The sequence below is a fragment of the Cyprinus carpio genome, chromosome B7, assembly GCF_018340385.1.
Source record: "Cyprinus carpio isolate SPL01 chromosome B7, ASM1834038v1, whole genome shotgun sequence".
NCBI lineage: Eukaryota > Metazoa > Chordata > Actinopteri > Cypriniformes > Cyprinidae > Cyprinus > Cyprinus carpio.
This window is the reverse complement of record NC_056603.1, coordinates 13474160-13499924: the sequence shown is the minus strand read 5'-3', so window position 1 is coordinate 13499924 and position 25765 is coordinate 13474160. Positions and strand designations below refer to the sequence as shown.

The window sequence follows — 25765 nt, the reverse complement described above, 5'->3', positions numbered from 1 at the left end:
TGTGTCCCTTCAGTTTTACTGTGGACCGTTTATCTCAAGACGACTGGAATGTTTTCAAAACGGATGAAGAATGCAAGTGATAAATGTAATTTATTAGACATACAGTACACAAATTCTTTCATCTTCGGTTGTTTTTAGTCAGGGGTACACAGATCATTCTAGGTCTTTCTTGTTTTTGTTTTTTTCTTGATATATTTTACCTTAACACAAACAAGGCTCTGTTAAGTAAGTAAAGGTCATCAAAGCAGATATAGGCAGTATAAGGTAGCCAAATGTAAAAGCACGATTTATAGACCTCGAAATGTTATCTAAATTAATAAAATCTTATAGCTCCATGGGAATATGCATTTTTATAGTTTTGCAAAGCTTGTAGGCTATAATGAAGAAATTGTAAAGAAATGTTTAAAACAAAGGAAAAAAAAACTTATCCTTAATTCTCATCCATTAAATCATATACAACTTGAAAAGTGGTGGGGTCTTGACTTGAATGATGGGAACCACTGGTTTAAACGGGTTTCTTTAGCATTGAGTGTGACAAATATTAGGCTATGATGTCACAATAGCAGTTTAAAATGATGATCATATAAAACTAGGCTACATGAAATATTAGAAATATTTATTTATTCCTATTGCAGATGTTCTCCGTGTGATATCTTGTATGAGGAAAAGCGTTAATGAAGTCATTAGTTAAGTGTACCTCCTTGAGACACTCTCGAGACTCAACCCCTCAGCGGGCGCGCGCACACACACACACACACACACACACACACACACACAAGCCTAGTCCTCCAGCATTAGTGACTGACTGCATGCGAGTGTGGGACAGACTCTACCCTCCCACGGCCGCTCTGCGCCAACAAGAATAAGTTTATTCAACGTCCCGTTGCTGATTTCTATTTGTTTGTCCACTAACCGCGCATCTACTCACGTCTTAGGAATGCCATGGCTACTCAGAAACAACCAGGATTACTTCAGGTCGGTCAGCAGCGAGTCCACCACATACATGATGGTTCCGGCGAACAGCCGCGGTCGAGACTCTCAGTCAAAGTTATGGATCGCGATGGTGGTGATCGTGGTGGTCGTGCTGCAGATCGCTTCGACCACCGGACTCTTTGTCTACTTAAACATGTACTATCGCAGGTAAGCTGAAGGTCTTGAAGGTCTTTAAGTTGCCCTGTTTATATTCTTGTTGCAGGGGTTCGTGACTTTAAACTTGGCGATCTTCGTGCCAGTATTTTTGGGCATCACAGACGTGTTCGGGGCGACGGCGCGTTCAAAACACAGCGCACCGCCTAGACAGCATGTTTACTTGTGTTTCTCGTGCCCCCGATGCCGCAAAATGCTGTCAATTTAGGCACTTGACTAAGTTTTGAGACACGGTTTACAGCAGAGGAAAACTTTTACTAAGTTGCATATCCAGTAGCAGTTTATATAGGGAATGCTGTCATGGTATGATAGGAGGAATTGGGATGGGAAAATGGTTTAATTGTAAATCTGATCATTTTTTGTTTTGTGGAGATTGACGCGTTAAGGCTTTCACAAAATATCAACATCATGATTCAATCAAACTGTTAGGAGAATCAGATCACATTTAATGTGTTCTTGTGGATAATCTTCTAAAAAAAGAAATGTTTTTTTAGTGTATTAGTATATTTAGTATATTTTTAATATATTACACATCAAATTATTATTATTATTATTATTATTATTATTATTAAAAGTCCAATACAACAAATGTCTAAAATACTTCTAAAATAAAGACGGTGTGAATAGTATCAGATTATTAACAGAAATAATTAATTTTGCAAAACTACACACAGCAAAAACACGATAACCCAATCAAAAGACTGAGGCAAGGAAGTCCTGCTGTTTTGCAGCATTGTATTATTTTGGAAACACTTCAAAAGTGCATGCTTTACTGCCTAGTCTGGATGTCATGATTCAGCATAATAAATAGATAACAACAGGTGCTTATGAAATACACCAGCACCATAAAATACAACATATCCAATAGTTTTAACATTGTAAAGTATATAAGTATCATTTTGAAAATGACCAATATGCTCAGCACAGAGTCCATCTATTATGCTATGCCTTTTTGTGATGAAATAATGCATTTAATCATACTCTGACCTATATCTATGAAAGCTAACCATCCTGAAAAACCTAGGAAGGGAGGTTGGGTTCTGTAAACCCAGTTAAATGAAAGTCGCGACATTTGACATTTTAAAATATTAAATCATTTTTAAATATTATATCAAATATTATAAAACTTTGAAAAAGTAAAAAAATATATCTATATATATATATATATATATATATATATATATATATATATATATATATATATATATATATATATATATGAAGTTACTAACAGGGCTGTAATACTCTCAATATAAAACTGCCCTTCAACCAGCAAAGCCTGTAAAATGATACAACTTGAGAAAAGGCATTGTTTTAAATAAACGCTCTACCTCTGAAAGGAAAAAGAAAGTGAGGTTAATTCACAGTCACACTGTGAGACTATAAACACAACAGGGAGGATAACAGCAGAAGCTCCACGCAAGTTGTCACCATTGGATTTAAAACAGAGTTACGGCTGACCTATTTATAAGTAACTACGATTGACAAAATCCATTTAGATTAGGTGTCGGACAAAGCTGGAAGCTGGTACTGGGTCATGGTACTATATGGCGTCTGCTTTTAGGAAAGCAGTTTGCAGTTCAGACCAACTCCAATCTCCTTTTCCCTCAACCAACATGGTATACATACATGTAGTTCTAGGCAGGCCTCTCACCAGCAATACCAGAAATTCACTGTAAAGCAATACCCTGCAAGCAAATGTGTGTCTCCTCTCGGGCCCCCCATGGCAAACCTCCTGTGACATTTTCCATTGCCAAGATCCACAACGTCTCAGTCTCTCACCCTCTTGTTTTCCCCCCCCTCTCCTTCATGTTCAGCCTTTATTCTTATTCAGTTTTCTTCTGTCTTTCCCTCTCGTTTTCACTGTAATATTATGGTTTTTATGTAGAACATATAATTATAGCTAATTGTGGCTGCTTTTCTCTGATAATTCATTGCAGATTCAAGTTACGTTATGTTTGCCAGGCCCAAAGAAGGCATGGATACTTTCCAGTGTTACACAGACTGGTTCAACCTTAAATACAAATATGAAAAGAGACAAAGCTCTGGATAAATTTCACCAATATAAAGTGACTTTGAGATATTTAAGACTTTTTTATAATTTGCTGTCCTGCAATTAAATTGATTAGGGAGCACAGAGTAGCTTTTTATTTCCGTTGTTCCATAATAAATTAAACTAGGCCAAGCAATGATTCACTTCTCTGTGTAAATCTTGTGTAACGCACAAGACGCAGAGATTTCTAATAAATCCGAGAAGGTTTGAAATATCTCCTGGCACAGGACCTGTTTATGATGAAGTTTCAGTCATACCTGAACAAAAAGCCTTAGGAAAATATTTTCAAGGATTAAACAACACCGTGGTGTTTGCTGAAGGATTAAGGATTTTTTTTCAAGGGAGAGTCATCAATTCAACACATTGACATGTTTGAAAAAGGAAGAAAAGAAGAAAATAATTGTGAGATATTGAGGGAGAATGTGCTGAAAATAAAGACACATATACACTGGTTTCTCTCTCTCTCTCTTTCACACACACACACACACACACACACACACACACACACACACACACACACACACACACACACACACACACACACACACACAGCTGTTGCCTTATGAACATTCTTCAGCACTAACATAAATATCCTGTGCTCACTGTTGGTGCACTGACCAGATGGGATGCTCCCAGTGTTGTCCTAAAAGATGAGTAAACACCTCCATTTTACCCCATTATCAGAGTTTGAAAGGACAAACAAAGCCTTGGTTTACACCAACAGGGCTGCTAATAAACAATGCAACTTCCTCATTTTGCACCATTACACTCCGCGGACTGAATGTTCCACCGCCACGTAGTTGCATTTTATTAGCCTTTATTTGACAATAATCAAATTTAACGTAAAAAGTTCTTTTCTGACATGATTAGCCCCAAAAGTAGGCTAAACCGTGCTATTCAGTTAAGTAACTCGAGTTAAAATAAGTTCATAATTACTCCAATCTGTCCATGTCATGTTTAATTTCTGTATTAATTACGTGTGGAGGAAAAAAACAAAATCAAATCCTGCTTCTCAAAAGTACTTAGATATTCTAGCAGGGCAAGACGACTGTTGGGGCCCCATTTGGATCGGGAAATGAAGCCGGGGTCCACTGACAGGCACATAGTTAGTATTCTTGAAGGGTAACATTCAGTCAGACAAAGCAGAACGGGACGGCGATGGCCCGAGACTTCATAGAACACCCAGAGGGCTATAAAAACGCATCACAATGGACTCTTAATAAGGCCTGTCTTCATTGGCCATTTACCAGAGATTTATGAGCCAATGAGAGAAGCCAAGACAAAGGTGATTATAAGAAAAAAGGATTGTTATCCTTGACAACTTGGGCTTTTGCCACACACAATGGCACCGGGTCATTGTAAAGTCGAATGTTTGTACGTACAGGTGCATACTGGAGGCCGATGGCATGCTGAGTATGCACTGTATCAGTCATTTTAACTCGTTGTTTGTGTCACACGCATTCATCAAGGTTCACTTGTAGTCATGCGCTAATTTTAGAGAAACCCGTCATTGTGAGGAAAGCATCTACTGAATGTGTTTGCATACTTTTCATTGTCTGGGTTTAAATAAAAACCAATCTTTGCTTAGAAAGGGGGTTCCCCTCTTAACGTGATATGATTTAATGCTTTTAGAGATTATAGTCGACCCAAGGCCACAGCGTTGCTTTCTATTGTCAAGGCAGATTTTGACTTCTGTGTGGTCTTCTGGAGAAGCAAAGAGAAAGAGAACAATCTCCTCAGAGTTTGTTCTTTGCCAAATGCACAAATTGAATGTTTGGCTGGAATTTCCTTTGAAGAGCTGCTTAGACAAACCTGTTGCCCTCTGGGAAGTCATCCGAAGTTGCAGCGCTTCAGCCCTTGCAGATCATTTAGATCACAACCAACTTTCAGGCTGCTTTCCTTTCTTTGAGACCGCAGGGGGGAACTAGAAAAAACATACACATGGATGAGGAATAGCCAAAAAAAGAGAGAAGCGAGAGGAAGGGTGAGACATTATAGTGAGATGCAGAAACAGAGAGCCCCTGGCATGGATTTTAGTTACACGCCTGGTTTCTCTTATTTAATCCTCTCCCAAAAAAGCAATGGATGTGGAGTGAAGCAGAAAGTTCAGTGGTGGCTTCTTTTCCCCAGCTACAGAAATGAGGGCTAACACTGAAGCATTGTTCCCCACTTCCTGCTGCTCTCTCAGGGATCAGAAACCCTCCGGAGTGACACTAGTGACTCAGTACCACCATCTATGTTGACTTTACTTAATTTAGCGCATTTTGAGCTACATGATTTTTGTGAGTCGGCCCATCTGTGAACCATTACATATAGTAATACTGTTGGAGTTTACATATATTAGGGTGTAGCAGCATTGACCCAAAGTTGTTGAATTTATTTGTTGTAACTCATGATGACAAATGATTAATTTCTGTCTCATACTTCTCCACACCCTGGACAGTGCTTTAGATTCCATCCAGGGCACGTGTGACTGGCCCCATTTAAAGAGAAATTCGCGGAAGTAGGCAGACAAGTAGTTGTTTACAATTAAGAAGGTTTTGAACATGTACATGCAAGCTCAAGATATGACGCATCAGGTAAACTGGGTTTTCGTAATCAAACTGTGGCTTGTCAGAGGGCGTTTTTATTTTCCAAGTGAAAATAGAAACTCAGATATAGCTCAGGTGGTAAATATAACCTTCATCAGAGACGTCAATACAACAAGGCTCAACATTATGCATTATGAACTAAAATGAACTGTATTTAAGAGCATTTATTCATTTTAACATTTACTATTCAGGGCTAACCAATTAGGATTGTTTCTGATGGTCTCACAAACAAATTGTTATTATAAGTTTGCTCTCAGCATTTTTTAAAGAAGGGTGTATTAAATTGATCAAAAGTTACAGTAACGACTTAACATTGTTACAAAATAAAATATTTCAAATAAATTCTTTACTTTTGAACTTTCTATTCAAAGAATCCTGTAAAAAAATGTATCACAGTTTACAAAAAAAAAATTAACCACACATTATCATCACATTTTCTACTCTGATAATGATAAGAAATGTTAAATGGAGCAAAATGATATCTGAAGGATCATGTGACACTGAAGACCATGCTCAGCATTGCCATCACAGAAATAAATTACATTTAAAATACATTAAAATATGTAACAGTTATTAAAATGCTAATATTTTACAATATTACTGTTTTTAATATATTCTTAATCAGATAAATGCAGCACTGGTTAGCATAAGGGACATCTTTTAAAAAAACATTCAAAGATCTTAAGAAAAAAAACAGTAGTGTATATTTTCTCTTTAAAAAATTCTTTCATTAAACCTTTATTTCTTTACAAAAAAGAAAATATGCAACATGAATTCACGTCATTACTGCTTGGTTTGTAGCTTTAACACATTTTAACTAATGTTTTCAAAACTATCACAAATCATTTTTGCAATTTTGATGAAACCTCATCCATGTTGGCCAAAGAACAGTAACTTGTGACATATTGTGTTGAAAACTAACACATTTAATAATGTCAACAAATTAAACTATTACCAAACTAGCCTTTCTTATTAATGTATTTTTCTGCTTATGCTGAAGTCGTTTTAATGTGCTGATCCAGAACCAGCCCAAGCGTACCCATGAGACAAAAACCGCAAACGGGGTGTCGATCAACACATATGAAGGAGCCTGGCCCCAATCCCATAAATCCTTCCAGGACTAGGACCAGCCTCATTTGTGTGGTCACACAAGAAATTACAAAACTGGTCTCAGATCAGTCTTGAGCTGTTCCTGTGTGCGCAGCCCTGCTCAACATTACCTGCCTGACTCGCTTTGAAAAAACAGTAACGTGGTGAGAATTAACAAAACACAACTTCTGCAGCCACGCTCCGCCGGAGACTGGAGACTCATTAAGAACTTTGGCGGACCGTGACTCAAGGCTTCAAAATTGCACGCAGAGATCCTTAACTGGCGACATATTTCTTGGAGAGGCTCTAAGTTTCTAAACAGAGAGAGAGAGAGAGAGAGAGAAAGGGACCAAAAATAAGAGCAAGGGTTTCAGAGCAAGGTCATTTGAAAGTACCTCATTATGTAGGACATACCTCTCAAGTTGGATCAAGCTCTTGAGCTGAACTTGTACCCCATTGGCTTTCCATAGAAAGCCCCATTGCAGATGTTCTCATCTACTTTCCTGGAAAGGGTCAAGAGGGATACATGCCCTTATTTTGATCTTCAGCCTACGCTCCGGCCTTGAGCAGATTGTTTCCTCATGGAGCATGCTTTCAACTCCCTGTTGATTTTTTCCCAGTTTGCTTCCTAAACCAAAGTGCCGTTTTTATTGTTCCTTGGGATGACGTTGCATTCAAACCATATTTTAATGTACTGATTCCAATTGCATGTGATTTGGGCTTGTTATTTAACTTTTATCCTATTGGCAGGTTAAAAATCAGGGGGTTACAGAAGAGCTGCGGTGCTTGGGCTTGCTCAACGCCCTGGATAAAGACCGGGACATTCCCGAAGACCTGGCCCAACTGTTTGGAGAACCTTGCATCAAGCTAGCTGAGGGTATCAAAGCCTATATTTCCAAGGTAAGTTCACATCTCTGTTTTTGATTCTAATGGTTGCACAACATTCTGCATTCATTTGTTGGGATATCTGTTGAGGCAAGTTGTTGTGTTAATAACAGCTATTGAAATCATCATCTGCCTTTTCAATACGTGGGCGCAGTTGTAGACAACAGTTTCAAGTGAAGTTCTTAACAGCATGAAGCAACTTGCTATTACCATAAATGTGTCCTGACAAGTGATTACAATCTCCTTAGGGAAGAAAAGTGGATGGTTGAGTCATGGGAGAGTTTTTCAAGCATTTATGCTTGTATATGCAGCATTGTAGAGGGTGACTCACCCCCTTGTCCCGATCATGAACCAGTCTAGCAGTCAGAGCTCAGATTTGAAGGAAATGGCTTGGTTTTCCCCTGGCGTGACTGGTTATCCCTTCAGCGTTCAGCTTTTCCCCTCACAGCCTTCCAGTGGTGGTTACATTAATAAAACTGACATGTTTGGAAGCCTAGAGCTTGGTTTTTGAAAAAGTCTCATTCGAAAGGTGTGATTAGACTTGAAGAGCATCAAGTCAAACATTTATTTACATTATACACACTTTTTTAATGATTGATAGAAGCTTTAAAATGCAAACAAATGCTGAATTTATTTGATAAAAAGTAAAATTGTTATATATTGTAATAATTGTAGTTTTACTATATTTTTAAATATAATTTATTTCTGTGATGGCGAAGCTGTATTCTTTATAGCAGCGATTACTCCAGTCTTGAAAACAGCTGTGCTGCTTAAATATTTTTGAGGAAAATTTGACTAATAGAAAGTTCAAAGCAACAGCATTTTTACTTAAAATATAAATTGTATCAACATAAACGTCTGTACTGTCACTCGTTCACTTTGCATCCTTGCCGTATAAAAATATGAATTTCATAAAAAAAAAAAAAAAAAAAAGACCACAAACTGACTGAATAAATAGCTATTTGGCTATGGGTTAACATTCTCCAATAGGCTACACGGCATCAGTGACATCAGAAGAAAGAAAATTTGTTGTTTGGAACAACCCGCACCAATGAATCTTTCACAATAAAACCAGGAAACATTTGTTTAGAATGTAAATAGGGTTAATTTTGACTATAGGCTTGTTTTCATTATGGTGGAAGTGTCGCAACTTTTGAATGCCATTATTTTTTACTAATTTTCCTTGCCACCCCTTTGTTTACCCTCAGTCCCTCAGCTCCGGGAATATTTTATCAGATTTTACGAAGCATGTCTACCCTGTCCTACTCCTTTCCCTCCCTCCGCTATGCGCAACAGCCCGTGCATACCGTCAAATCTTTCACTACTAATTGAGTGAGGCTGCAAACAATTTATTGGCACTCAGAGACAGAGGCATTTGCCTCATAATTAAAAACACATGCGCCACTTCTGAGAGATGCAATTATGGTGCGTTAAAGAATTCCCTGATCATGCTAAGGGGATCGGGTCAGTGGAAAAAGTAAACAAATAATGGAGAGTTTTGCCAAATAAAAAGAGAATGTAAGGGGAGTCTCAAAACACAAAAATAACGTATAGTTGCATGTGTCTGCATGCATGTTCACGCGTCAATACGAATAAGAGGGGGAGATTCAGATTTAGATAAAGAAGGAAGATATGTACACACAGAGAAAGAAACAGCCTGAACAAGCACACGCCGAGGCTTCAGGCTCTTTTCCAGCTTCATGTCAGCACAGAGGTAAAGCACACAGAAAAAGAACGAGAGGATAAGGAGGATCGAGAGAGTGTTTGCAGCGAATGTGTGAGAGAGGAGAGATGAAGGAAATTCATGTTTCTGAAGCGAAGGCCTTCAGAACCCAGAGAATGCCAGAACACCTGGTAGTTATTATGGAGGGCTAAAAAAAAAAGCAAAAAGAAAAGTCTGACGTCCTCCAGATTCTCGACTTTAGCCAGACTCAGCGTATGGACATGCAGTATACTAACCGCTGACCATTGTAGCTCCCTGACTTTCCGTGGCTCTTTTTGGCCTTTGGTGTAACACGTAATGCAGAATGACTGCACAGCTAACAAGAGTCGAACCTTGCAAGAGTTCAGTTGATTCACCAAACAGATGGCCACGTCTGCAGAGAATCACATGCAGAAACCCTAAGGCAATTCAACAAATCAAAAGACGCTACAACATTTCGGCCAGAATGGATTCGATCCAGCCCAAAAATAAAATCATCATTCCAAGGAATATTATATGCTCAACCTGCACCTGAACAGGACCCCTTAGCAGTCACTTGAGTCCTCTCAATATCCCTAAATCCCTCCTTAGTTTCCCGCAAAGCTAAATGGGACGTTTTGTCCCCATTCTCTGCTTGTCTCGGATTCTCCTAATGACTCATTAGATGAGGAAGCATCTCGTCTTCGGGCTCACATCCGCAGCGCTGCATCACCACCGGCGTCTGAAACAGATTTATGATGAAAGCAGTGATCATACTCGGGGCATTCCGCCAGCCGCAAGATTTTCTGCCAGCCTCAGAACAAACACAAAGGCCATCTCTGTCTGCCCTCTAACCTTTATCTTCTGCACGATCAAAGCTCAAGGACTGTGTTTTCGATGGTGTGGTTGGTTTTACTACATGCGGTTTCTCTGGATGAATGTATTGTTTGTTTCAGAAATCTACGGGAAACGGCTAGCTTGTGGACGTGGATTGGGTTTGATAACAAGCAAACACAAGATTTGCTGGGGTGAAAAAGGGTGAAAAGAAAGAAAAAGAGAAAAAAGTTAATAAAGTAATAAAGGCCGGTCCAGTCGGTGTTCTCAGGTTGCACTGCGTGGAATTACACGATGGCTCGCCTCCTGCCAAATATGCGCTGAGCTCTCAAAGCTGGTATTACTTAGAGTCGAATTTCAGCGAGTGCTCCACAATGACCTTCCGCCTAAAAAAGGAGAGAGAGAAAGAAAGAGAGATTAAGTTGGGTTTAAAGCCTCGGAAGTCTTCAAGCCCATTCTCCACACCAAAGAGAGACTGAAGACAGCCTGTCACATCTTCAACACATCAATAAGTGTCACTGTGGCAGAGAGCCCTGACAAGAGAGAGAGAAAGAGGAAGACAGTCACAAACACAAATAATCCTGACTGCTGTTTTTAAAAAGCAGGGTAGGGTTGCACCAGCCGCTTGTAAGTCCTAACTGCAGACATAAAGAATATTTATTTTTTGAGAATTTAATTGATTTATTCAGCAAATATGCATTAAATTAAATAAAAAGTGATAGTAAAAACAATGTTTAAAAAGATTTCAAATTTAAATAAATGCTTTTTTTAATGTTCTATTTATCCAAGAAAAGCGTCACTGTTTCCAAAAAATCTTAAGCAGCACAACCATTTTCAACACTGATAATAATAATAAATGTTTTTGATGCACCAAATCCACATATTAAAATGATTTCTGAAGTATCGCGTGATATTGAAGACTGGAGTAATGGCTGCTGAAAATTCAGCTTTGAATCACAGGAATAAATTACTTTATTAAAACACAATATACTTATTCTAGATTGTAATAATATTTCACAATATTTCTTTTTACAGTATTTGAGATCAAATAAATTCAGCTTTGGTGAGCACTAGAGATGTCTTTCAAACAACATTTTGAAAAATCCTTACTGGCCCCAAACTATAAAACATTATGTATGTCACACAAATTACACTCTCACTGATATAATCCAATCAGTCTGTCATATTACTGGCAGACCAACTGAATTACATACTCCTGGTCAGAGGATTTCATTAACATTTAGTTCATACAAAGTACTACATATTAAATAATAATTATCCACCAATCACAACAGATTTAGTAGTTGTAATGTAGTTCTCATTTATGATTGGACTAAGCTGAGTTGTAACTTACGCACAGCTGGAGCTGAAGATGAATTCTCATAGTGCTTAAGGTCAGACTGCTGTGCTCTGTAGTGGAACGGTGAAGGGGGCTGGGAGACATAGGAATGGGGCCGATCTCAGACGGCAACCAAGAATGGCAGGAAACAACTTGTAAGCATACACACACACCCCATTCATTTAAAGGCCCATAACAGGCATGCACTGATTTTATCCGGCGGAGAGTGTGTGTAATGTAAGTATAGTGTGTGTTTGTGTCTATGAGTACTGTGTGGGTTATTAGCCATTTACCTGAGTCACACTGAGCAAAGTCTAGCGCTCTGAGATTTATTGTTCACTGTGCTTTACGCCCCAAGGAAAGCAACAGTTATTTATTAATAATCCTCCTGGAGGAAGGGAACGCGCTGTGCTTCAGAATCTCAACGACAGAGCGAACTCTAGCACTTACGGCTGTTTTAAAGTATTGGATTGCCGTCTCGACTGAGCTCAGCTGGAGAGGACGCTAATGGCTTTCTTCACACACTGTGTGCATGCATTTACCAGCTTCCTGCTCCTCGAATGAAGGAAAAATCTTCCCTGGACGTTCGTCTTTTCTGGCGCACGGATGCAAGAGGCCAAAGGTTTAACGCTGGGTGTGTTTATTGTTATTGTTGAGGTCTTTGTATGGGCCTGTTCTCTGCCCTCCACCTTCTGAACTATGTTGTGTTTCCCAGAGAACAGATTGCGCACTCACTTTAACTAGGCCTCACTGAGTCCTTAGCCAGAAAAAAGCCTGTGTGATGGATTTTTATTGGAATTTCTATAAATGGGAATCCAATCTGAAAGATTCCTAATGGGATCAATTAAGAATCCCATAAGATCTTACTGGATAAACCAAAATTCCTACAGGAGTTTTGGATTCTTGATTGATTCTTGAAGTCCAATAGGATGTTGTGTTGTCTGTCTATCCATCTATCCATCTATCCAGAAGAGTAGAATATTACATAGCCGGGTAAAAACAAAAAAAGCAGCATAGCAGGAAAGAGTATACTAATTATAAAGACAATTGAAATGATTTCTATCTATCTTGTTCTATTTTTCCTTCTGTCATTTTTGTATGACATGCTGCATGTACAAGAACATGCTAGTAAAACAGCCCTTTATCTGCTCCATTTGTGAGTCGTGGAATTGATTTCAGGATCATTTAGCAAAAATTATGGTGAAAGTATAAGCCTTGGTCAGAAATCCATCTCTGCTGTGGCCTGGGTGAGATTATGTAATGTTATAAAGGCTGCAGGCGCTCAGCTATCTGATGACTGGAGAGGAGAGAGAGAGAGAGAGAGAGAGCGCCAAGAACAACAGAGACCCCATCACTCTCACTCTTGGATGATGCCAGACAGAGGGGGGCTGGGGAGGAGGGGACAGACAGAGAGAAAAGGGAATAAACCATTATTCCTTAAGAAGCGGATTTGTTGATTTATCAACACAGTCATGTTAGAAAGCTAAAATTAAAGTGTTTGCTTTAAAAAGCCATTCATATTTTAACACGGATAGTAATACACAACAACCGAACACATCGTAATGTACTGTGAAACACAAAGGCAAAACACCATAAATTCTATACACTAACACATATTATAAATCTTACATGCCAAACCTTATATTTCTTGTAACTCTGGTGTTTAAGTGGCATTTAACCGTTATCCAACAAGCATTCAAGAGTGGAAGGAAAATGTGCGGAGAGGTCAAACCCAACCTGAGGGAGTTGGGTTCAACTTTGGCTAGTCACTTAGTAGATTTTTGAAATCTGAACGGCTTTGTGGATTATATGGATTTATTTTTTTTCCACCGCTGATGAAATTCCCTGTTATTTGACGTGGTGTTTTTTGCTGAATGGTTTTAATGCAGCGATTCAGTCCCTGACTACATTTTTAACAAATCATCAAGAGTTTTCAATTAATTTAATTTAGGTAAATCAGACGGTGTTTGGAACGCACTAAGTCCCAGAGCTGAGGCTGGCCTGAGGCGATGGAAACGAGCCAGTAATCAGAGTGTTTTTAGTTCAAGACCTGGCCGGTGGGACTAATGATCTGGATGCTGGGGTTTGACTGGTTGAAATATTGCCGTCACAGACTACTGAAAAACGGCCCTTGAGAAAGGTCACCTTAAAAACTATTCTTAGCTGTTTTCACCCTCCAGCTCTACACAACGTGATCATTTCTGTGCTTAGAAACTGCCATCTTCAAAGGATAAAAAAATGAAGTGTTTCTGTAATAAAATGGACAATTAACTTATGTTGCTGTTTCGTAACTTGAGGTAAACTTTAACCGCAGTTATCTGCCTGTGTGACAAGAAACCAAAACCAAAAAGGGGGAAAGACGCGCTCATAAAACTGAATCATCTAGTTTCACATTCCTGTTAACAATCTAGATTTTGAAGAGTCATCACATGTCACTGCACTAATGGAACTTTTTTTGTTTTTGCCACAGGTTACAGACAGTATCATCTCCAAACAGGCTTTACACGGTGAGTAAACGATCAGTAATTTCTCTGTAATTGGCATAATCACAATGACAGCTTAAAGTACAGTGCTACACAAACACCAGGTACAATGACAAAAATAGACCGTACCAGAACTAAGTGCAGGTCCAAAAAAAGGGTCAAAATGTCTTGCGCAACACCAGTAAATATTTTATGATGTATTTCTACTGTCTCTCCCTCAGAAGCAAGAGCCATGCCCCATTCATATAACACATCAGGGTCAAAGTTTATGACCACAGTGACACAGCGACCTTCAGCCCACCTGACCCTTAGCAGCCTGCCAGGTGAGCTTCTGTCTGTGTGTGTGTGTGTGTGTGTGTGTGTGTGTGTGTACAGTACCAGCTGAAACTTTGGCCATACCCATCTATTCTTTATTTTTACTATTTCCCACATTTTAGAGTCATCAACACTGATCAATTTTGCATAAATAAATAAATAATAAAAAATGTATGAATAATGAAAAACTATTAATAAATAAATTATTAATAAAATAAATTAAATTTAGTCTATAAAATAATTTGTCAACTTAAGCATATAACTGTAAAGCTTATGTTTTAATCATTTAAATCAGTCTTCAAGCTCTTAAAAATGCCCTGCATTTTTCTTGTGTTCAGTGTTCATTTAGTATCTAAAGTATGTACTATTATAGTATTTATTAATATTTTAAATTAGCTTTTATTTTTATATTTTCAGTTTTAATTAATTATGTTTTAGTAATGTTGTTTTTTGTTTAAAATCATGTTTATTAGCTTTCTTTTTTATATTTCTATTTCATTTATTTCAGTTTTAGCCGTTTTAGTACTTGTAAGACCTTATTTTATTTCAGTTAGTTGCTAAAGCCAAGTTTTTCATGTAATATTGAGATCAAACCTTTAGAACAAAAAAGTCTTTAATATCATAATAAACACATTTTAGCCTGCAATACACTACATGACTTTTGTCCAAATTCTTTCCTGATTTGCAGTCTAGACTAGTCGACGCTAGTTGCTGAAAGTCAGAGCCAGTCTGCAGATTTCTGTCATTTAGCATACAATGCCCAGTTTTTCTCTGTAACCATTTACAAATTTGCAAATGTATGATGTCTAGTGTTTTAAAATCTGTTCAGATTTTAAAAATCATGTACTGTATTCCAGCCAGTACTGTAGTAGTACCGTACATGCACATGCTTTATGTGCCTTTCATGTATAAGACCTATCCCTCCATCCATCCCTCCATCCTGCCAGGCAGAGGCAGAGCTTCCCTATGTCAAAAAAGCCTGGCACACAGCTGCAAAGAAGAAGCTGATTATATAACAGCTTAAAATTGTTTAGTTATTATCTACAGTAAAATAATTTCACAAAATATCCCAAAATCTTGTCTGTTGCTTTGAAGTTCTAATATAGCTGCTCAGATCAAAGACCTATTTACTGCATGCGTGCCAGAAAAAAAAAGAGATTTATTCAGTCACGCATCCCAGAAGGAAATGAAACCAAGTCAAACCAGCTTTGTTTTTGGAGCACAAGTCGCAAGTCTGACCGCTAAACTGCAAGGGAGTGTTTTTATCTTTTACACGTGCATGCATTATTCACTAACCTGTCTGCACACTACTTGATGATGGATCACATATACACACTATGGAAACTGCACGTCATTAACTTCAAAAAGCTGAAATTGTTTAATCCACGAGAACATCTATATTAACCACTGTGATAGCACTGGGCTTTCCTACACATCTGTACCTCATGTGTATCTCTCTTTATCAACTTTTGTTAGAAGAACGGTCCTTTTAAAACTTTTTAAAGCAGTAAATCAAAGAGGAGGTCTAGCGTGTTATTGATCTTCTTTGAGGAATGTTGCTCATTGTGTTTGAGGAACACGCCGCCTGCTCCTCCATGTGTTCTACACCTCCCTTTTTCGATTTTTCACTCTGTTCAAGACTTCCTCTCCTGTGCAGCCATACCTTCCTGTTCTGATTTCTCCTGTACTCTTAAGACAATCCACCAATCTTTCATTCCTCCCTTTTACCTTATGAATTATGTGCCTTGTCTTAATCGGCACCTGCTCCTTGTCTTAGAACCTATATTCTTTTTTCTTCCTTTTTACTACTGATTTTTATTTGTTTGTTTTTTTGTTTGTTTTTTTGCCCTTGGGATTACTTAATGCTCACTTAAAGTTAATCTTTAAAACACTAATAATTTTATAACACTGTTAAATGTAATCTTTAGCAAATCTCAAAATTAATATTAATTTTTCCTACTGTACATTTATAATGTTGTGATATCTAAATTCACTTGTAGCATTTAAAATGATTTATGTTAGATTTGATTGATTTACTGGTAACACTTTACGTAAAGCCTTTATGCATAATGCATTATTAAATTAGTTTTAATGCATTAATTATGCATGGTAATGCACCTTATAATACATATCATTAATAGTTGTAACCACAGTTGTAACCACAGTTAATACATTATAACACTTATCGATGCATTTTAAATTCAGTTATAATTATTTAGAGCAAGGTATAATGTATTACAATGCACATTATGAATAATTCTAATGCCGTATACCCTTTAATAACCCTTTATAATGCATTATACATAAAGGCTTAAAGTAAAGTGTTACTGATTTCTGTTTTTATTCATTTATACAAAATATTATTGAATTTTAATGTCAGTAATTTATCATTTAAAACATGAATAGTTATCAGCTTATTGTTATGACATAACTAACATTTGCAAGTCATCAATTAAAAATATAGCCACTTGCAATGAATGAAAGTCATGCCCTACATTTTTCTTTTAGTATCTATCCATTCTAACCTTAAGTCAAACTTCCCTCTTTTTCTCAGGTGGCACTCAATACTTCACCCCTCAACCAGACCTGCACCAGTCCTGCCGCCATCCTGTACGTTCCTGGGCCAACCAGAGCTTCGGCGCCCATCTGCACAACATGACGCTGACCAACGGACGCCTTCGCGTACCCCAGGACGGACGCTACTACCTGTACTCCCAGGTGTACTTCCGCTACCCCTCTCCTAGCGAGGGCGATCAGAACAGTGTTAGCCACCAGCTGGTTCAGTGCGTCTATAAGAAAACCTCCTACCTGAGGCCCATTCAGCTGCTGAAGGGAGTGGGGACCAAATGTTGGGCTCCAGACGCAGAATACGCCCTTCACTCGGTGTACCAGGGCGGCCTGTTTGAGCTGCGAGCAGGCGACGAGGTCTTTGTGTCCGTCTCATCTCCCACAATGGTGTACGGCGAGGACTCTTCTAGCTACTTTGGAGCTTTCCGTCTGGACCTGTGAGAAAATATCAGAGGAGCTAAACCGAGACTACATCACCCATTGGGTGGATCGTTTTGGGGCTGTGACCCAAAGACTTCATCGTTCAACTTTCCTTTCTTTAAGACTCTGAATATGTGAAGGATGTGTGAATGAGAGACATTTTCGGTTGTTTCTTCTAAAGACAGAGGAATGTATGTATATTTTTACAGATCACATCAAAGATGTGATTCTTTGAAACGGTAGCAAAACAGGAGAGACAAAAACTCACACAAAGTGAATCTGTGCCAGTGGTGGATAGGGTTTGACGTGTGCGCTCGTCCGCTGGAGGGGAATATTTTTGTGTACAGCGGATCGAAAACAGTTTTAAAAACAGAGATATGAGAAGAGAATGATGACAGCGGGAATGTGGAGGAAAGAAACATGAGAGGGCAAGTATGCAGCTCTGCCAGCCTCAAAGGAGCATCCTGGCAGGTTCAAGACTGCGGAATTCTCCCCGTCCCGTCGGACCAGCGGAGCAACATGCCCGGACAAGAAAAGCACCTAAAAAAGTTCACATAAACACAGAGGAATTCAGCTTGCTGCATAGATTGCATTTAAGAACACCCATTCTATTGAGTATTTATGGCTTCCAAGCATACAAAACACAGCGATAAGATAAAACACATAGGTTTTGTATCAGATACAAATCATTTTTACAAGTCTCCCTCTGCTGTCTGGTCCAGGGTGCAGGAGGAAGTGCTGTCAGGGAGACACGTGCTTCCCGGCTCATGTGGTACTGGCTATATGAAAGGTTAAATAAACACTACGCTACACGGTTTGTTGAAATGTTGCGCTTATATGATGCTTTGTTTTTGCTGCACACACATACAAAAACACACTCCAAGTGCACTCAAAAACACTATGCTAGATGTTACATCCATCTCTTTCTCTATGTGGTTGGTTGGTTCAACCTGTGTATATAATTGTAGGTTTGGAAATGAATGTAATGTTCTCCCATGAAAATCCCACAAAATGAGCCTCCCGCTGTAAACGTAAATCGTGTGACGTTCTCCAAATGAAACGGCGCTGCGAAGCTCAATACAAGCCTGTTTTTTCTGAGGGAAAACTGTTTGAAGCAGGAGAGGGTGGGGGTGATTACTTTCCACTGTAAATGATCAAGTGCTGTCACAATGGTGTTTCTGAGAGCGAGCACAAACACTCACTTGGGTTTAATTGTAAACCACAAGCATGTTTTCTTCTCTCTGGACTCTGCCCCGGTTTTTACTGATAAAGTCAGTGAGCTAAAGGGCCCCTGCCAAGACAGTGCCTTAAATCACATTATACAGCAAGAACAAGGAAGCCAAGAAGACTCTTTGTGGCATTTAGCTACGGACATAATGTTAGTTATACCACATATTACAAAACTTGAGGTCCATTCCATCTGACTCTTATCTGGAATTTGTCTGGAATAAGAAACTTGTATGTTGATCTTGTAAGTTATTCTTCAGCAGGTTAATGCTTGTGCCACAATGCCAAAATTTCCTCACACAGGGTGCTTTTTTTATGTCTAGGGGAATGTGATGTCATATACCTAGGGGCGTCAGACTGGGGGTAAAACCAATACTGATTACCAGGGCCCCAAAGGAAGAGAGGGCCCTTGAAAAGTCTGGAATATATTTTATTTAAACTGGATATTTTCATGGGGGCCCATCAGGACTGCCTATGCATAGGGCCCGGGATCTTGTGCAACGCCCCTGCATATACCACTAGGTTTTTTGTGTAAAACTGCCTTTGGGTTGTTGTTTTGCACTGATCTGAAACTACCAACACACATCGAAACTCATAACTTTTACCATGTTAAGGGAGGTTCAAAGTATCTTTTAGATCAGTGTTGAAGTCATACATGACCTCATCAATTACACATCATTAACCGCATCATTTTGCAGCCCAGTGAGAACTCGTACGTCGCCCGCTTGGCAAAAACATAACCGTTTTGTCATTTTTTCACCCTAATGTCATTTTAAACCTGTATGACTTTCTGTCTTCTGTGGAACATGAAAGAACTATTTTGAAAAATGTTTCAGTGTGTTTTTTTTGTTGTTGTTGTTCATACTATGAAAGTCAATGGGGTCCAAAACAACACCAGACTCTGGAAATGAGGTTTATAATGAAATGAGGGTGAGTAAATGACAGAATTTTCATTTTGGGGTTAACTTTCCTCCGAAGGAGTCTGGATAATCCTACCAATTCGCACTGACCGAGCTCATTATCCCCGTCAATCTGTTCTGGCCTGCCCAGGGTCTTGTGTGAGTGTGCACATGTGTATACAAGTTTAAATATGTACCTATCTGTACAACATGGCGGTCCTAGTGGGGTGAGGGGTGGCCTGGAGAGAGAAATATGGCTAAATTCCAGCGGATCTAGACGGATTACAGCAGGACTTGCCCTCTGAACCACAAAGAACCACAATGTGAACACAGAAGACAAATGTATGTTAGGTGCATATATACATGAGTGTGTGTTTTTTAATTAAATGCTTGACTGGTTTCTGAAACAGTGGATGTGATGGTTTGCATACTTTAAATCTCAGAGCTTTGCGGAGATTTTACGGGACTGCTGTGAAAAACATGAGCGGGGCAGAACACAGTGAAATCCAGTGAGCAAGTTGAAACAAAAAGACTATTGTGTTTCCTTCTCCAATGAGAGTTTTTGTTTTTTCTTTGGGATTGTTAAATTCTCTGACCACCAATCTGTGGGACTGTTTTTCATTTAAAGAAAGATGCTATGCACTGTTTACCAATGTTGTGTCTCCATCTTGGTAAGAATGTACTGATATCTCTCACACTCTCTCTTTACTGTATAATTTTACAATGTCTGACCTGTGTCCTTTAAGCAGAAGTTCAAGGTGTCATTTCCAACAATTAAAGTGCCTTTCTATGAATCATGGGTCATAGTTTGATCATTTAATTGCTAGCTTGTGCATTTTTGGCCATGCCAATAACTTCCATCATGAATTATACAGCATTTCTTTTCCTTCTTTTGCCAAACTTGCGCACACAATACCACAGCTAACCCACCCACAGGGACACACATGGTGCTCTTACACAAAAAACGTTTGTTTTTCTGTCATGGCGTGGACCTCCCATTGACTCCTATTGTCTTGCACTCTTTTAAGTAGTCTTTTTTATTGTTTTCTTCTTCTTTTTTTTTTGTTGCATTTTTTAAAATAAAATCTGAATATACATATCAGAATTAAAAAAATAAATAATAATAATTACATTTAATACTTAAGCAAGGATGCATTTAATTGATCAAAAGTGACAGAAAAGAAATTTATAATGTTACAAAAAAAAATCAAATAAATGTTTTCAATATTGATGATGATGCATGTTTCAGATGATGATTTATGGTTTAAGAAGAATCATGTGACACTGAAGGCTGGAGTAATGGCTGCTGAAAATTCAGCTTTGCCATCATAGAAATAAATGACATTTTAAAAGATATTAAAGTAGAAAACATCTATCTATCATATAAATGTATCTTAGTGAGTGTCTCAGAAACAAACAATTATTAAAAATAAAAACAAACAATAATTTATATATTTTACTTATGAATAGGACACAATCTGAAAAGCATGTCTCCAGAATATCACTTACATAATGCTCACCAAGCAGTAATAAATAATTTGCTAAAAATAAGGTAAGTGGATGCAAACTATATTAGGATCGTCATTAACCCACTGTGCGTTACTAACCCACTACTTTACCAGTTGACCATTGCAAAATATTTCTGTCATTTTACATGGGCAGCCACAATTTTTTCTTTACACTACGGCCAAGATAAACAAAGCTCTTAAAATACATTGCCAGATATAAAATGACTACTGCGCCCCTGCTCATGAAGCATATTCACCATAGGGACCGTCCCTAAAGGGATATTTTGTCAGATGAAAACCCACATACACTCAGATCCAAGCGTAAGATCACTCCCCAGCTCTCTGTTCTCATAAGTCTTCCAGACAACCAGCTATGAGTCACCATCATTCTCACTTCTGCTTGGGGTCCCAATGTCTCACCATCACTTAAACAAAGCACACTCACAGGCCACACACCATTTGACTAACTCAGCGTTGACCACACACCAGTCTACTCACTTTTAGATGTGGCCACACACACATGGTCAGAAACACACACAGTGAGCACCCAGACTGCCCTTATTCCTGCCTGCACAAATATACCCTCACTCACAAAACTTCATCACACATTCCAGTCGCCAGCGCTCCTTAGCAATCCCTTACTCATATGTGGCTTTTCTGCCATTCATTAAGACCACCAAGCATTCCTATTCACAAACCCAACCTTGTTCCCAGAATCCACCAGAACACTCCGGAATGTCACAGGAATCGCATCCAGACGCTGTCCGAATCACTCAGCATCTCAGCACACACACACACACACAGGATTCACTTATCTCATTTGTTTGTGCAAGGCCCGGAAAGAGTAAACACAAATAAACAAACAGGACAGTTGGCACGGTGGAGAGCAGCGGCGGGATCATCCCCCTTCTGTGAGACAATGAAGCTCTGCAATCATCCCTCAAGCCCATATCCATCTCCTCTCCTGTTTGAGACACGGAAAATAGGCCAGTTTGTCACTTAGACATAAGCAAACTAGATTTTTACATTTTCTAAAAAACAATTGCATGCTTTATTTTTTCACAAAACACTTTGGTAGTGTGTAGTGTATTTGCATAGGCATTTTCCTCAACAGCGGTTTACACAGGTGTTTGCTCATGGTGTTGTTATATGGTTGCCAAGATGTTCTAAGTGGTTGCCATGTGGTTGCTAAATAGTTTTAGGTGGTTACTGGCCCAAGCCAAAAGAAGCTCCTACAGAGGAATCTTATTTTAATATCATTTCTATAGTATAATAATATTTATTAATATTTTAAATAGATTTTTGTTTTTATATTTTAAGTTAATTTACGTTTTAGTAATTTTGACGTTCTGTAATTTTGATTAGCTTTTTAATTTGATTTGTATTGGATTTTTTCCCCCTAATTTTGTAATTATAGTACTTGTATGAAAATGAGAAATGTTGCCTTTTTCAGCCTTTAACTGGAAGAAATAAAATGGGTTTAAGTTGAACTTTTTCATCTAATATTTATATTTTATTTCAATAAATGTAACAAATTTAGATTTTTTTTATTTTTAGAGTTTTTGCTGCACTGCTCTGGACGCCTGCTCATGCCTAATAGTTAAAAAACAACTAATTTTTGGATAAAGGTTAAAATAAGAGCAAATAAAAGAAAAGGTTTCAAATAAAAGGTAATGTGATATATAGGTGCAAATGTAAGATGTTAAGTCAGCTGCAGTTATCTCACATTTCAAGATATAGTATCAGATTTTGAGAAACATAAGGCTGAAGTTGTTACATACGTAGATATGAAGTTTCAATTACCTTTTTATTTTTACTCGGATGCAAAAACGGCTTCCATGTGTTACCCATCTCAAAGCATTAATGGTGCAGGATAAGTAATGTGCTGAAGTTTAATACTTGAGGTTAGAAGTTTAGAACAAACTGTTCAGTACATGATAATGATGCTTGTTTTAAATGAACCTGAACTGAAGAATTATAAGGGTGTGTTTTGTTCAAAGATCCATGTAAAATTCTTCTCTAAATCATATGTGAACAACTTTCAAAAAAAAAAAAAAAAAAAAAAAATTAACAAAAAGACACTTGAGACAGATTATTGTACAATGTTGCAACTTTAAGAAGCATTTTGTGCTTTTTCAAAAGACAATATTGCTAATACAGTTACAAAGTAATAGTTAATAAAACATTGGCCTTCAAAAGGTGTGAGAAAGTCCGAGTTCAGAAGCAATATCAAATAAGACGCGCCCCACAATCCTGTGGTGTTTTAAGAGACCCTCAGCAATTTCCTTGAAATACCACATTTAACACGAATCAGCATGGGTCTGTTTCTACAACCACCAGAGCAATTTGGGAATAAAAATGCTCATATTTCTGGAATTTTAATGTCCTGGAGTCTTTGATTATGCAAGATAAACCAAAAACTTAAAGCCACAATGATTCTTTAAATATATATATATCTGAAGCATAAACACATACTTTTTGACCTCAGGATGAATGCAGTCTGCATGGAATGCATCATTCAGATTTATTCAAATAGACAAAAGTTCATTTGACATCATGATATAATCACAGTCATGTACAAATACTGCAATAGAAAACAATTTTGTGCAAATAAATACATATTAGTTAACAATAAAACAGACAATAGGTACTTCATCTCTGAAAAAGTGCTTTGGAATAAATGATGCAATTTCCTTTCCTTCCAAGCAATTTGGTAATAACCGCACTGCCTTTTTTTAGCGAGAAAAATCACAGGTTTCTTTGGATATACATCGTAAACATGCTCACTGACGCCTGTAAAAGCAGTTTACTCAGGTTTAACATTTGTCTTCGGCCCTAAACAGGCTGTTTGCATAGAAAAAGGCAACTACACAGCTGTTTACTTGCTGCTTCCTGAGTTGAAAAGTTAGAAGAAGCCTATGTTCTGTAGATAAGAACATAGGAGGTCTGTGGCGTCTCCTGTTTTACATTACAACATTTCATTTGGTCCCGGTCCTGGCCCGGCTCCTTCTGCACCAATCGAGTGTTGGGTTACACTGCAAAGAGGCTCAGCACCCACCCGGATTGCAGGAATGAGTGGAAGTCCTTCGTGCCAAGTCTCTCCGATAACCCCCCGTGTGACACAGAAGGGACCTTTGTGAAACGATCCCTCCACTGACCAATGAACACTGTTTAATTAACCTTTTCTCCTCTCCCTCCTCCCATATTCCCATGTTTTCCTAGGAAGCATAATCTCTCCTTCCCAACACCCTTACGGCTCCCTGCACAAATACTCACACACATACACACACCTTTTCTTTCAGTAATCAGAGAATTTATTTTTTCCCCCGCTCTATTATAACAGTTCAGAATCGCCCGTTGTTTAAAGACTGGCCCGGAAATGGTCTTTCTAAGGTCGGGGCTGCGGAGCAGGAGCGAATGGGAACAATAGTCGTGCTTGAGGGAAGCGGTCGAGGGACATCCTGGCGACCGGGAGCCCAGGCGAGCAGGAGCGAATGGGAACAATAGTCCTCCACGACCTCCCTGCCCCGAATCCAACTCACGGGAATTACGGCGAGCAGGGAAAGAGAGTGTTTAGAACAGGCATGAAAAGAATCAAATGCCTTTAATAGGTCATAAACAACCCAAATGCCAATGCAGGGGGGAAAAATAAAACAGGAGGGTGGAGTTTTAAAACACGCAGAGACAAAAAGTCAATCAAGTATGCCAAGGAAAGGGACTACAGTACGAGTTTAGCGCTTTCATTACAGGGAGGATCTCATTATGTCATGATCGGATCCTCTCGGACAAATGAGGGAGTTGCCTGGAGATGCTTCACTGAGGTTGTCTGAGGACAACAGCGCGGTTACATGAGAAAGACAGCAAGGGTGATGGACGGAGGAATGGATTCGCATCTCCAAAGAGAGCATGGAGGGGCCCAGGTGCTCAATATGAGCATAAAGATGTTGGGAGAATGTAAAGAGTCCCAAAGGTAATGACATGAGAGCATGCCACAACACACCCAGCAAGCGAACCGGGCCAAGAATCAATCAGATTGTGCACAATGTCCAGAATGAACAGTCTGTGAGATAGTGTCTCCTGGTGGGGCCAAGCGGGAACTGCAGTTTGGGAAGTGGAGTGGAAATTGGTTGTTTGGCAGCCACTACAAACTTTTTGGAAAACATATGCCATTGGTAAGACCAAATAGCTTGTTGTAATAGCAGAACGACAAAGGGAGAACATAACTATTGAAGGCTTAGTTCAAACACAAATGAAAATTATTATTCACCATCGTGAACACAAAAGAACAGACTTTGAAGAATTTTGGTAACCAAGTTGCTATTGGTTTTCATCGTATAAACAAAAAACCCACTAAGACTCTCAAAATCTTATTTTATGTTTCACAGAAGAAAAGAGAGTCATACAGGTTTGGAATGTTAAAATGGTGAGTAAATTACAGTATTTTTGGACGAGCCATTCTTTTAAGGCTCCATAAAAATCAACACTGGTTTCTGTCTGTCTGTTTGAAGTCAAATGCACATATAAACTTTTCAAAAGTGGCGTGTTGGCTTCAAAGCCTCCTTCTCAAAGAGTGAGAAACAGAGGAACGGCACTACTGAGGGAGTTTTGCTAGTATGTACAAATGAGAAAGAGTAAGTGCATCTATGTGACTTCAACAATGATACACCAAATCTCATTGCACTTCTACAAAAGAAGGCACATCTTCCCACAGGGATCGCTCGACACAC

General features: G+C 38.6%; 1 protein-coding gene across 1 annotated transcript; it reads left to right on the top strand.

The window, feature by feature from the left end:
* The first annotated feature begins 958 nt into the window (after positions 1 to 958).
* LOC109092916 (tumor necrosis factor ligand superfamily member 10-like) lies at positions 959 to 20324 on the top strand. The gene is made up of 6 exons (XM_042727326.1): positions 959 to 1140; position 2074; positions 7630 to 7779; positions 14089 to 14125; positions 14323 to 14424; positions 16971 to 20324. The coding sequence occupies exons 1-6, from the start codon at positions 1004 to 1006 to the stop codon at positions 17423 to 17425; spliced, it is 882 nt and encodes a 293-aa protein (XP_042583260.1). The 5' UTR covers positions 959 to 1003; the 3' UTR covers positions 17426 to 20324.
* Positions 20325 to 25765: the final 5441 nt, after the last annotated feature.